Here is a 14,617-nt window from a genome sequence, read left to right as displayed (position 1 = left end):
GTAAACACATACAAGTCCGCAGTGCGGCCGTGGTTTTCTGGATTAAAACGCACTATAACAATCAATGTGGGTTAAAAAAAATTATGTCTCCGAATTTTTTTTTTGAAAGTTGTAAACATTATTGTTCTTTTTATCTAGAAAACCACAGCTATCCTGTTCAGTTATGTGTTTCCAGGCTGTTCTGATATGGTGGATGCTCTGACGCATCTCAACAACAGGCTGAAGGGAACAGTGCAGCCTCTACTTATGTCTATGACCATTCAGCATTTAGAGAGAGAGATAAAGGCTATGTCATCCATTTGAGTCCATGGAAATGTTCGCAAATAAAACCCCAAAATTACATTTTTGCGACATTTTCCTGAAAATCTCAAGTTTAGCAGTTAGCTGTTGATTTATACATAAACCTAAACAAAGAAGATAAATGTATTTAGTTCTTCAGTTTAAAGAGATAAACAATAAACAGTTCCTTATAAATCAACAATGTAAAATTATTAAAAAAAAAAAAAATGTTATTTTTGTAAGTCTGCAGTCGCGCAAAAAATTATTAAACAACCCTTGTTTTCTTCAGTTTCTTGTTCATTTTCATGCCTGGTTCAACTAAAGGTACATTTGTTTGGACAAATATAATGATAACAACAAAAATAGCTCGTAAGAGTTTAATTTCAGAGTTGATATCTATCCATTTTCTATGTTTTCTTGATAATAACCAAAATCACTTCAGTTCTTACATCAATATCTATGGCACTGTGCTGACAAAAACAGTGCTTTTAGGCATTCCATGTTTTGTTTTCTGTCTGTTTTAGTCACATGATACACACAGGAGTTGGTACTTGATTGCATAACCATTGCTTTTCATGACTTTTGATGGTCTAATAATTTTTTCAGTGAAGGTTATAACTCATGACAGCACCTAAATATTCCATATGCATTTAGCTCACTTCTACCACAAGTAGATAACAGAAGTGTCTTGGTAAACATACATTTAGTTAAAGCATGTGGAGCAGCAGTTTGTGCTACTTCGGTGCACAGGGTTTACCTGCCAGACGGATTCACATTTAGGTCTACACGATACCGTCTTACGCGGCCATACTTGTGTTGTTTCAGGAGTCTGCTGCAGTGCTCGGTGTGGCAGGAGTGGATGCTTTCTCTGTGCTTCATCAACCCGCGCAACAGTGAAGAGCAGAAAATCACAGAGATGGTGTACGCCATCTTCCGAATCCTGCTCTACCACGCCATCAAATATGAGTGGGGCGGCTGGCGCGTCTGGGTGGACACCCTGTCCATCACCCACTCCAAGGTCAGAGCGCTCATTATGTCCATACACACCACACACACACACACACACACACACACACACACAGGTTAGACCAAGCTTTTGTTTATCTTTCTCTGTGGATCTTCTATCTCCTCATCATTTCATTTTTTTTTTCGTTCTTTTTATTGGAATCAAGGTAAATGAAAATGACAGTCATACAAGAAAAAAGCAATACTTTTGGATTTTCCGCATAACATTTATACAATACCCACCCCATCCCTCTCCCCACCCTACAAGGTCCCAGGTAACGCATCCCCATCTGAGATTAAATAAATAAATAACCACATAGAAGCAATAATATTAGTAGGTATGATACTCATCAGTCATAAATAATTAAACAAAAAGAAGACAAGTGTGGAACTGGTCTACGACCCAGATTTGAGAGCGAATGAGGTTGTGTTGGGCTGCATTACGACACATGCCGTCCCTCATGATCCATTTCATTTTTACAGTCTTTTTTTTTTTTTTTTTTTTGGTGTTTTGTTTTGGTCTTGCTTCGTTTTACCTCCTACACTCCTCATCCCTCAGTCGTAAACACACACTCGCAGACACACACACTATATAGTTTTGCTAGTCCAAACATTCCCCACATAACATCTTTTCTCTTACTCTCCTGCTCAGTTTGAGTCCAGCCAAACAGACAGCACAATTCAGTCAACACCATCAGCTCTATCACCCATATGTTTAGTTCAAATCTGACATAATGCAATTCACCCAATAAGAAATTAGACTGCTTCATCGTCTGACCCTGTAGCTCTCAGGGTTGGCTAATGCAGTAATTGAACCTTACCTCTTAGTGCCCATCAGATTAAGCCGTGGAAGCCATGCAATGATGATGATTTAAAAGCTAGTTGCAGTGTAAACCAATAGGAATGAGTCCACCAGCCCTTTACACTCTTTATTTATGTATAGAGTCTCTTTTTCTTTCACGTTGCACAGATAAAAATAAACTCCTGGCACTTCCCATTTCCAAAAGCCGAATTCAGAGTACTGCTTTAGAAATACTGTGTTGATATCATGTTACTCTTCTCTCTTCCAAAGCAGTGAAGTAATTGAGGTTGGTGTCAGATTGTGGTCTGGGGGATTTTTAAGCCTGGCAGATTGAAGGTTGAGTTAAAGAAGTGCTTGTGATATGAGAAGCTTGACTGTAGTGCAGGTGCAGTAGGTGTTGGCGTCCAGTAGGGGGCACAGGTCGACTGACTGAGACTGAAAACCAGCAGCTGTGTGGATGCTGTGTGTTGGATGCACTGAACTCACAGCATCTCTGCACACCTCTGGGTGATGTGAGACTAACTTCCATGCAGTGAAAATGAAAATGTAACTGTGACAGTCTAAGGAAATACCCACATTCTTACTCAGGTGTAGTGTTTTTGGGATTCCCAGGAGGAAACAAGACAGCTGCTCAGTATGAAATGAAATATGACTCAGGCATGAACAAACACTAGAGCTCTGTGTGTTTTCCATCCGTTAAGATTAGGACTGCATCTGATAATTATTGTCATTGTTAAGTTCCTCTGATTTTTATTTTCTGCATTAATCGAGTACTTCTCTGGGCTTTAAAATGTCACAAAAAGATCCAGTGTTTCCAAAAAAAGCACAAGATCTTGTTGTCAAATTGCTTGTTTGGTCCACAACCCAAAAGCTGCTCCGTTTTAATGTAGCAAAGAAAGCCAAAATGTGAAATTAGAAGCAGCTGGGATTTAAAAAACAAAAAGGAAATTATTGATTATTACAGGAGTTGACAGCTATTCAGTCAGTCTTTGCAGCTCTATTTCAATTATTTCAATAATTAATAATAATTTATCTCAATTTTCAACCAGATATGATCAGAAATGAAACCTTTTAATATTTTTCTAGAGTTAAATAAATAGGAGTGATGAACATATTCTTCTCCATGCAGCATTTATTCAAACCCTAAGCTTTATTTTGGTTCATCACCTCATATAGATGCAGTTTGTTGGGGTCCACCTCGGAGAAAACCTGCCCAGTTTGTTGTTGTGCAAAAACAGTTTATTCTTCGTTTTACACTGCAGACTGTAATTGCTTTTTTGCTATAATTGCACAAGATTAATGCTGTTTCTTCTCAGCTCTAGTTTCAATACCCAGCACTCGTCTAACAACAGAATTTCTCACACATTTCCTGTGAATAAACCAAAGTATGTTCAAGATGTGAGATACACACATGCACACGCAGTGCAAGGCCCCTGCCTGTGAATTGGATGGTTGCAGCGGGTGCTAGCCACCAAGATACATGCATCTGCTATAAAAAAGCTAAAGAAACTCAATTGCAATTTTATTGTCCCGTTTGATAGATTTCCTGCCACCTTTGTAGCACCGAAGCTGTTTGTCACTGTTGCTCTCTCCTCCCACTGCTGCAGGGCTGTGTGTATGTGTGTGCATTTACACATCTCTGTGTGTGTGTGTGTGTGTGTTTGTTTGTGTGAAAGTAAGTTAGCAGGCGCATTTTCTCTTTGCCCTCCTTTTCTCCTGGGCTCTTCTTTCTTAGCCCATTGAATATTCATTGGAACTGTGCAAGAACAATCAGAGAAACAAGGCCTCATAAATACAACCAGCCCGCCGGGAGCCTCTTTGATAAGTGCATGTATGCATTCACAAATACATATTTGCACACTTCTTGTTTACACAGACTTTAGGTTTTAGTTTGCCTTGTGCCAACCATGCGCCACTGAAAAAAATCAGCTTGGTCTATAGTGTGTTTTTCACCTTTCTCATTCATCCAGTAGAGGTTTTTGTAAATGGCTCATAAACCTTGTCCTGTACTTTCCTTTAATGCACCCCTCTGTTTTGCATTTCACCATTTTTAGTTTCACATATTCTATAGACAGAGATTTAATTATTCATCTTAGAAAACCTAATTCTATTGGTATTTTATTCCTATAACAGGGTTTCTGCAGGTCATTAAAAAACATTAAAGGCCATTAAATAGATTTTTTGAAAATTAAGGCCTTAAATGGCATTAAAAACCGTTAAATTCTGTCTAGAGGCATTCAAAAATTAAATACACTTGATGGAAAAAAAAACATTGTTATTCACGTTTTATTTTGATTATGTCAACATTTAATAATTTTGATCAGAAGTATAGTGTGATGATTGACAGGCGGAACCCTTTAATTGACTATTGTTTATGGCCGATAAATGAAGTCACAACATCGGATGCTTGGAATGCAACGTGCTGTGAGCGTGCTCATGCCGTGGTGAAAGAGCGGAGGGAATATTAGCAAATGTCAGAAAAATGGGAAAATGCAAGTTTCAGCAGAAGTGGTTGGAGGAGGAACTATTCAGAACCTGGTTAAAGCCTGTCGAAGGTAAACTGTCATAAAAAAAATATAAAACTGTATCTGCAGTTGGACATGGGCGTTAAATTTGTTTAAAATGGCATTAAAAAGAGCATTAAAAAGCATTAAATTAGATTTGCTGATACCTGCAGAAACCCTGTATAAGTTCTAGTTTATTTCTATTTATTCAGCAAGTAAAAAATACAATAATAATCTCCTTAGGAGTAAGAAAAATATGCGCCCTCAGGCTGTTCATGTATATCCTTGTGTGTCACTCATTAGCAGGTAAGTGTATTTGCATATGTGTGTCTCGGAACAGACAGATGTTCTTGCAGGTGGGCCCGCTGACACAACAGCCCTCCCACTCTCAACCCACACACCCACCCAAGGTGCCCCTCGTCCATCTCTGCACACAAATCAGTTTGAGAAAGAGGTCTCCAAAAGAGAAAGATTGGGGCGTGAAGGTCCCATCGTCCTTTAAACACCTACTGTCAGAAAACTTCATTATACCTGTCAAACAGTTTACAACAAAAAAATAGGAGGAAAAAGCATCTGATAGACCTTTGAGAAAAAAAAAAAAAAAAAGGAGTTAACCAGTCGTTAATAGGTTTAATAGATGTGAACAAACTGGGTTTTACTATTTAGAGACGCACTTGACACTCAGTAGAGTTTCAGAAAGATGTATTGACATGTGGATAAAGAAAGGAGAGGGTGAGAACACTGAAACGCCAATGTTGGATAACAACCATGCATCAAGTGATGTCTATGCTAACCAGTAGTCTGTTTAATGTATTATAAATAGCTGAGGGAAAACTCATGGTTTCCTCGGCTAAATGAAACCTCTTCAGTATCCTCAGAAGGACCCGGTCTTCCTCTGGTTATGATAGAAATTACAGATAAGGACTGTATACGTATTGCCGGATCAGATGGACAGAAAAAAAAAAAAAAAAACATAGTGAGAAAGGAAGATATTGTGAACAAGAGCAAAAACCACACAGCCAGTACGGCAGCAGCAGATGACATTGATTTTGGAGGAGGAATTGCATTTAGCTAATCGGATTAGAGCCACGCTGCCCTCCCCGTTTCCCCTTTGTTTTGTGGTTACTCTCTATCTATTGATCTAAATGGGGACTCCCAGGCTCCTACTGTGGGGGTCTCCTCAGATCAGTACTTTGCCACCCTGAACCTCACCTAACAGGTTGTGCTGTGGCTTCCACTTGTTCTGACTTTGTTGCACATCAGAGAATACAATGAAAGTTTTAGTTTACAACAGCTACCCAAATCTCCAATGTAAATCATTTAAACTTAAATTGTGTGTGTATGTGTGTGTTAAGAAGGAAACTTATGACTTCTGAGCTCCTGATAAACACGTAATAAGTAATGTGACAATTTTAATTAGATTTCATTATTTCTCTTACAACTCTTACAAATTGGGCGACAGAAGCTAAAAGTCCTAAAACACGCATTCATACCTGGTCCTGTAAACTGACTGAAATACTGAAAACTCATTATTCATTAAAAGTTCTTTGATATTTTGAATTCAACAACACAGACGCAGAAAAAATTATTAGACCACTTCTTGTTTTCTTCAATTTGTTCTTAATTTTAATGCCTGATACAACTAAAGGTACATTTGTTTGGACAAATATAATGATAACAAGAATAGCTCATAAGAGTTTAATTTCAGAGCTGATATCTAGACATTTTCCATGTTTTCTTGATAATAACCAAAATCACTTCAGTTCTTACATCAATATCTATGGCATTGTACTGCCAAAAACAGTGGTTTTTGGCATTCCATGTTTTCTTTTCTGTCTTTTTTAGTCACATGATACACACAGGAGTTAGAACTAGATTGCATGACCATTGTTTTTGATGGTCTAATAATTATTTTCCGCAACTGTATGTAGTCAATTTTCCTGCAGTTCTTGTCCTTCAACATGTCCATACACTATGACTTGAATGGCTGATCGCTGACATGAACACGACAGATTCAGGTTTACACAGAACAAGTGGCATTGATTTGATTGGTCAATAAGAGGTGACTCAACTGAAGCAAGAGAACCGACCAAAACCAACATTTAAAATTTGAGACCTTGCCGTCAAATGGAAACTCTCTAGATGTCGCGTTATCTTACATTTAATGAAGGCATGCTTGCATGTGGAGAAACTGTTGAATCAACAACATATTCTGAGCTTTATGCTGAAAAGAATATTTGTGAATCTAACCCTTTTTAAATTATGGTACATACACAGACTGGCCAAAAAAAAAAGATCCACACCCTGCATTTAGCTTTAATTGCAGCATCCATTCACTGTGACATTTTAAAAAACTTATACAATGTCACATTTCTTTCTATTTTTTTTTGGACATAATGTTTCTGAACCTAAACGTGAGCAATTGAATCAACCTCAGATTATAACACTTCCCCCACAGGCTTGTACTGTATGCACTAGGCATGATGGGTAATTCATTTTCACTTCATCTGCCTCTCTTCTCACCCTGATGCGTCCATCACTCTGGAACAGGGTCAATGCGGACTCATCAGACCACATGACCTTTTCCCATTGAAACACAGTCCAGTCTTTATGCTTTTTAGCAAATGAATGGAAATGAGAAGCTACTCACTGCATGAATTATGGTCAAAGAACTTGTCATAACTGAAACATTATTCACTGCAGTAATTATCCAGTGGAAGGATCTGAACTATTTGCTTTGATTAATCCAGATGGGACTTTATTTTTTTTTGGGTGTGGGGGGTGGTATATATTGTATTATAGTTTTGTCAGTAATTACATAACAGCATTACATGTAATTGTGGATAGACTCATTCACTAGCCAAATATTCAGTATTATTTCAATTCTTTTCAAATCCCTTACACAATTAAAGGGGTCATATTTTGCTAAACTCACTTTTGTAAGTCTTTGGTACATTTATTTGTGTATTTGGACCCTAATAGTTCAAAAAGTTTGAATTTGAACCCTCCAGGTGCTGCAAAGCTATCTTTATATTCATTCCTGCAAAAATTGAGTGGATTTCTGCAACCTGTTTCAATTCCTGTGTAATTTGTTACATTTTGTAGCTAGTTACGTCACAACTTTTGCACATATAAGGTCAAGACTTCTGACAAACATTTCTCCGAGTACGACATAATTGTTTGTCAGCAGCAGCAGTTGTAGTCCATTCTGAAAATATGTCCAAACTTTGAGCCGATTACCTAAAATGTTCAGTTGTTTATTGTATTAACAAACACAAGTGGCTGAACAGGACAGAAAGCACCGTCAGTAACCTGGAGGGGGCGGGGCATGAAGTGGCTCATTTGGATTTAAAGGGCCAGCGCTCAAAACGACCTTTCTCGTGTCATTAGTCAGAAATAGGGTTGAAGATGGACCTGTGGAGTTGAATTAATGAAGAATTCAGACCCAAGCATAGCAAATTTACAGTTTATGTAGACCACAGGGAAATGTTTTAAAATAATAATTAATAGTAATAATTCCTTTTAAACATAGCAAAATATCACTCCTTTAATCAATAAATGTAGACCCATCGTACTTTGGTTCTGATGTAGCTGCTTCACCTTTCTGTCGTCACTACTCTGGTCTCAAACACGTTCATACTTAAAACACTATTTTCCATGAGTGTTAGCTGATCAATACTGAAATGAGAGCATACTTACTTTTGCTTATTGTATGTAATCCCCTCAGTTCAATTTGAAAAATCACAATAAATAGTGTAGAAATGTAGTGCTTTCTTTATTTGATTTGACAGTAACCTTAAAGGCTTAACAATAATTTTTTTGGGTCATTTTTGCTGCAAATGTATATCAGTTCCAATAATAGATATCATATTTACCTTCAGTCCCGACTGTACACTGTAGGAGAGTGCACATGTATTATTCGATTAATTTCTGGCTTTGAGATGGTCTATTCTTAGAGACAAAACCTTGAAGGGAAATTTAACAGCATCAACTTTCCACAATGGAATATTGCAATGTGTTTTTGTTTATGATTGTACTTTTCCTTCCAGAGCATTTCAGATCTTTTGTATGATCTGGCTGAACTGCGCCCAGTTAATACCATGTTACCTGTCACATTAGAAAGGCCCACCATGTTTTTGTACATTACCATAACATTTTTCCATACCCCACTGAGGCCAGGCCGAGTCGTGGAGTAGAATTAAATCAGATTAGATCAGCGCTGATGCCTTAGCCACCCAAGGCAGTTTTCTCTATACTGTAGCATTGCTAAACGCTCTTTTCAAAACCACAGAGGCGTATACTACCTCTGTCTAATGGTAACTGGATCTGTAACAGAGCCCCGTTTAAGGGCAGCATACATCATCTTAATGTACAGACTGCATCCTGAGTCTATGACGTTATGTTGTGCTCTGCTCTCTCCAGCGTGATTTTCATAACGGTGTGCCCTGAATGCAGCCTTTTAATTGCAAAAAATGCTAAATGTCAAATTAAGCTCAAACTAATGGGGTAGAAGGTCTTGCTGTGTGATCAGTGGAAAAGAGGGAGGAAGAGAGAAAGAGAAGGACTGCTGGTGCATTTAGAACAGGCTGTGCACTCAGAAAACAGCTATGGATTACCAATCACTGCTTCCCACTACAGAAGATTAATGAGCACCCGTGTAGCAGGCTAATTTAGAACAATAACGCCTAATTAATTACAAATAATCAGCGTCTTTCTCTCCCTTTCCATTCTTCCCCCTCTCAATGACTTACTTTCTTTCTCTTCCTGCTCTCTAATTCTTTATTTTTTTCCTTTTGATCCCTGGCTTTCTCATTTTCTTTGTTTCTCTCCATTTTCTCTCTCTCTCTCCCGCTGTCCAAATAGCCTCAGGTGAAAAAGCAGCAAAGTGGGTCTAGTTTCAACCCCCCACCTCCCACCCCCTTCCTGCAACCCATCTTTGACTTTCTGTCCTCCAAGCCCAATGATTAATGCGGGGTCTTAAATTAGGCGTGGGAGGATTTGCCGATGCTGGACACGCACTCAGCACAGCTAGCAGACACACTAATAGTATCTACTGCTAATCTATGACTGCTTACATGGATGGGCTTTTCCTCAAATGCCAGTGCAGACCGTTGTCGCTATAGACTAGCAGTCTAGTCAACCCATATCAGATGGTAAGAAGACGGATAGTGGTTAATAGGCCGTGGGCAGCTGTACATAAGAGAGACGAAAACTTTTAAATACGGCTCAGTTACCCACAAATGGTCCCAGCGGTAACATATGGTAATACCTTTAGAACCAAACAGCGTTTTGAGAATGTCTTGCTGCTATAATTTGATGTTTCCCTTTAAAATGGGCAATACATGTATGATGTTTGAAGTGATAATTAAAAAGCCACAAAAAGCAGATGTATTCAGTAAGATACAGGGAAAGTACGCTGCAGTCAACCAATGCTGTAAGGAAAGGGCACTTGCTGGGAATTTTCATTGCTAGCTTTTTCAACATATCACGTATAATACCAGCGGTTCCACATCATAGTCCATTGTCAAGTACATGTGAGTACTAAGTCATTGCTCCAGTCAGTCATGGTCAGCTACATGTTGCCTCCTTCATTGGCTGCTCCAGCACCAGTAGTGACGCAGTAACATTGTATTGTCCGATTACCTGGGCTACGATGGATTGGTCAAAGACCCTGTGCAGCAGACACTGAAGATGACACATTATCGGCCTGTGCTGGGTCACGTCTCTAATGCTGTGTTTTCACTACATGGAACCAACTCAACTCGACTTGGGTACCAGATACTATTCCTGGAGAGCATTTCCATTCCAGGATACTACTGACTTTAGAGTACTCAGACATCAAAGCGATGCGGTGTGTTACTTCCATGACATCTGCTCAGAGAGTTGCTGATAAACTCGCTTGTTGCGTGTTGCCTCATCAAGCTCATGCTAAATTTTTTTCATCTGCCACCAAGGACAGAAATGTCTGAACCTCATTTTGCAGGCTGCCATCATGTGGATTAATCTACCAGTATATTTACTGTAAACTTCCGAATCTGTTTTTTTTTTTTTTTTTTTTTTCAATGGCAGGTCGCACCTGACCAGTCAGTCTGCAGTGTTTACGTATCACATTTTAGTATCTCTTCCTTCGTTTTGGAACCTTGGTGGAGCAGATACTAAAAAACTAGTACCGGGTACCAGATTTCAGGTTCTTTTATGTAATGGAAATGCAAAAAGTCAAGTCAAGTTGAGCCGGTACCATGTAGTGGAAACATGGCATAGGATAATGATGGAGTGCAAAACTTATGGCTGCACAAACAACAACTTCGAACACATACTTTCCACTCAATCTTGCTCACGGACTGCTGCTTGTTTACTTGCACTCCATCTCCCAGAAACAACACGGTTATGTCACTTACAGCTGGCAGTGGCAATAATAAATTGGTCCAGTGTGGCTATGATTTTTTTTTTTTTACTGAATCTGTGCCCCTCTTGCTCATCAGTAAAACACAAAGTACAGTTAATGTTGTAAGTATGACCAGTACAGGTACACTTTAAGTTATAGGATGAAAAAAAGCTTAATTTCATTACAGTATGAACACAAACATGTTTCTTGTTGGGTTGTACCTTAAAGAATGAGCATCTCACCTGACTCCATTACCTACATCCACGATAATAGCCTATGCACTGACTTCTACTGTATGTGTAAGGCTCAGATGTTTAGAAAAATTCCACTATTTTATTCTGACCTCAGAGTGCCTCAGTGCTTCTCTTCTGCTACTCTACAGCAGCAACAGTGTTCTGCACTAGCTACCATTAGCTCTGAAAATGAGTCCGCTAAGAAACAAATGAAAGGTGCCCAGCTCAGCCCAGTGTGCTCAATTTTTTTTCTTCTTTATTTATAAAACTCTATAGATACCATGTTTCTTAGACTTTTTTTTAAGTGTGGATGCTACTTACACTTTTGTTTTAAGATAATGTTGAAAAATTGTTTTTAATTAATCATAAATGTAAAACTGACATAAAGTAAATGCCTGATTTGTTGGCGTTAGGTCTTTGTATTGGCTGATGGTTAGATATTAGGTCAGGGAGGATGATTTGGCTGATTACTTTATTCACTTTCTTTGCAACAGTGACAGGAAAAATCCACGAATATCAACCTACATTGACTGTTTGAGATGTTTGGTTTGAACAAAGGACAAAACAGACAGCAATGAGTCATCTACTCAAATCACAGGACTGAGCATAAATTCACTGAAATAGTAATGATATTTATTTACAGTAGTTTAATATGCATCTGTATTCAGTCGGTAGGAAGCCATAGATTGACACGCACCAGCCAACAGATAGGTTAGACTAGGATCTGCCCCTCCTAGGAAGTACCATTTTCTATAATCTCAATACAATATTAATATGCTAATAGGTGATTAGATGTTTTGTATTTTGAAGTTCTCAGTAAGAGTTATCTAGACAATAACGCACATTTTCTCCACTGCTGTGAAATGACTGTTTGATGTATTGTGTGCTTGGAATGTCAGTTTGTGTTTATCATTATTATTATTGATTTTATCTCAGGGTTTGGTATTATGTATTCTTTTATTTATTATTAACTTCTTTTGAAGATACTCCTAGGAGTGGTGAGAAACAGTAATTTGTCTGAGCCTGTGCATATAAATACAAAGTGAAATAATAATAAGATATTTGTGAGTTTTGTATTAGTGTCATATGGCATGATTTCCATTTGTACTGTAAGTGCTTCAAATATAAACTGTATTGTACATGACGGGGGGAGGGGCAAAGAAAACCCCCAAAACCTATTTACATGGTGCCATTTTCACACATCTGAGCAAATATATTAATAATCGTGCTGTCAAACGATTAAAAAATTTTAATCACATTAATCACAGGGCTGCTGTGGTTTAATTTCAATTAATCACAATTAAATATCATTCATTTTGAATCTATATTAATTGCTTTTCATTTTGCATGAGCAAACAGACTCAAGAAAGAAAGGAATATATATGCACTCAATGTGTTTATTAAACACCATCAACAGTTTCAACAAAACAACTTGAAACAGCTGTTCTGTCTTGGGGTTTTTTGTCTCATATTTCCATCCAGAGGACTAACATGCTGTTTAGTGTCTTCCATCTTTATGTGTTGGTTCTGCTGACTGTCACAACCGGATCAACTCCCCATTTGTCCATGCGCGACTGTAACTGTACTTGGACAAACTGACCCAAACGCGTTGCCAGAGACGTTCAGAGTCATTCTGTGCTGCAGATGGGTTAATTGCGTTAGAATTTTCAATCAAATTAATCATGATGATGAATTAATCTGCATTAACGTGTTAATTTTGACAGCCCTAATTAATAAGAATGATGTGTGACTATTGGATAATGAGTGTAAGGCTATTGAAACACACTTGACCACACATGTGAGTGGATTGAAGCATCCAGTGCTTGTTTATGGCTGACCACTGGTCATTATAAACCATGTGATTCATTTTTGGTTCAAACGTTGAGTCTGGTTGGTATTTTATGACCAGATGTATAATTATCAAATAACATGAAGGCTGAAACTATGAAAATAGTTTACACTTAGCATAAAAGAGAAAAAAAATGTTTAGATTATTGATACCAAATTGTAGCTATATCACATATCATGCAACATATTTGTTTTTTTTTGTTTTTTTTACAGGTAACCTTTGAACAGCACAAAGAGAATCTGTCCCGCATGTTTCGTCAGTATCAGCGGCGGGAGTCTGCGGGTATAATCAGGACTATCTCTGGTACCAGCCAAAGCTCTGAGACAGGGGACTGCGTCAACGGGCCGGCCCCAGAGGAGACGGCTCCTTCCACTGTTATTGAGCTTACAGTGGATTCACAGTCCCAGAAGACCCCTGACTCTGAATCTGCTGCAACCGCACCTGGCAGCTCTCAGGAGGCTGCTGATGAAAGGGGACACATCTCCATTACTGTCTCCAACATCCTGGCAAGAGCAGAGGAAGAAGAAGAAGGAAGAGGTGATAAGTTGGATGAAGAGTCTTCAGGTAATGAAAAAGAGCCTGAAGCTGCTGAGAGTCAAAACAAAGAAGAGACCAACAAACAGGAGCAAGTGACTGACAAGGAAGACGATAATCTGCAAAGTCGCACAAAACAATCAGAAGCAGATGCCACAAAAGAAAAGGAAGGGGTTACAGACACTTCTACAACAGATGATGAAAAATCTGTGAGTGAACACAACAAAGGTGAATCATCAGCGTCTATGACAGAAGACTCTTTGAATGAAACAGAAACAGAGCTGCCAGTGGTTTCTGAACAAGCTGAACAAGAAAGTAAGAATGAGCAAACATCCTCTGAGTCTGCAGTCTGTCTGGATAACAGTGCACTGGGAGGAGCCTCCGTCTCCAGCGATGTTGATGAGAGCCAAGAGGAATCCTCCTATGCCTCAGCTGCTGCCGGAGAATTGGATGTGGAGAAAAAGGAGGAAGATGATCAGGAAAGCGGGGATGACAAGAAAAATGAGGAGGAAGCATCTGCAGTGAAGACAGAAGAAAAAGAAGAAGAAGAGGTGCAGGAAGTTACAGTAGAAGAGAGAACTGAAAACACTGAAGTAACAGAACAGAAACAGGTGTCTGCTTTAGAAAATCAGACGGCAGACACACCTCCATCTGACACACCTGAACAGACTGCGACAGAACCACCAATAGAAGTAGTTAAAGATGATCCCTGTTCCTCAGCTGCTGAACCTGCCACTACAGATCAGCAGCCCCCTAGCACCACACTGCCCTCTACAGGTCCGGAAGCTGAAGCAGAACCATCCGTTTCCACCTCCAGTCAACCTCCTGAGACCACTGACGGAAAAGCAGAAGAAGCCTTGTCTGACGCACCAGCAGACAGCAGCACGCCCACCCCTAAGTCCGCCACTCAGCAGAAGGACTCTGTCAGTAAGACCAAAGAGATCAAAATCGCCAGACTGGACGTGTCCAACGTTGCCTTAGACACAGAGAGACTTGAACTGAAGGAGACGTCCACAACAGTAAGAA

The 14,617-nt window shown here is 39.1% G+C and overlaps 1 protein-coding gene across 9 annotated transcripts in view; it reads left to right on the top strand.

The window, feature by feature from the left end:
• lrba (LPS-responsive vesicle trafficking, beach and anchor containing) overlaps positions 1-14,617 on the top strand; it is a 300,517-nt gene that overhangs the window by 75,013 nt on the left and 210,887 nt on the right. For all 9 annotated transcript variants that reach the window (XM_030140902.1, XM_030140903.1, XM_030140920.1 and 6 more), the window contains exons 21-22: positions 1,105-1,297; positions 13,270-14,610. In XM_030140902.1, coding sequence (XP_029996762.1) covers positions 1,105-1,297; positions 13,270-14,610 — 1,534 coding nt within the window. The remainder of the gene's footprint in view (positions 1-1,104; positions 1,298-13,269; positions 14,611-14,617) is intronic.

This window comes from Sphaeramia orbicularis, chromosome 1 (assembly GCF_902148855.1).
Source record: "Sphaeramia orbicularis chromosome 1, fSphaOr1.1, whole genome shotgun sequence".
Taxonomy (NCBI): domain Eukaryota; kingdom Metazoa; phylum Chordata; class Actinopteri; order Kurtiformes; family Apogonidae; genus Sphaeramia; species Sphaeramia orbicularis.
This window is presented reverse-complemented; position numbering and strand designations above follow the sequence as displayed.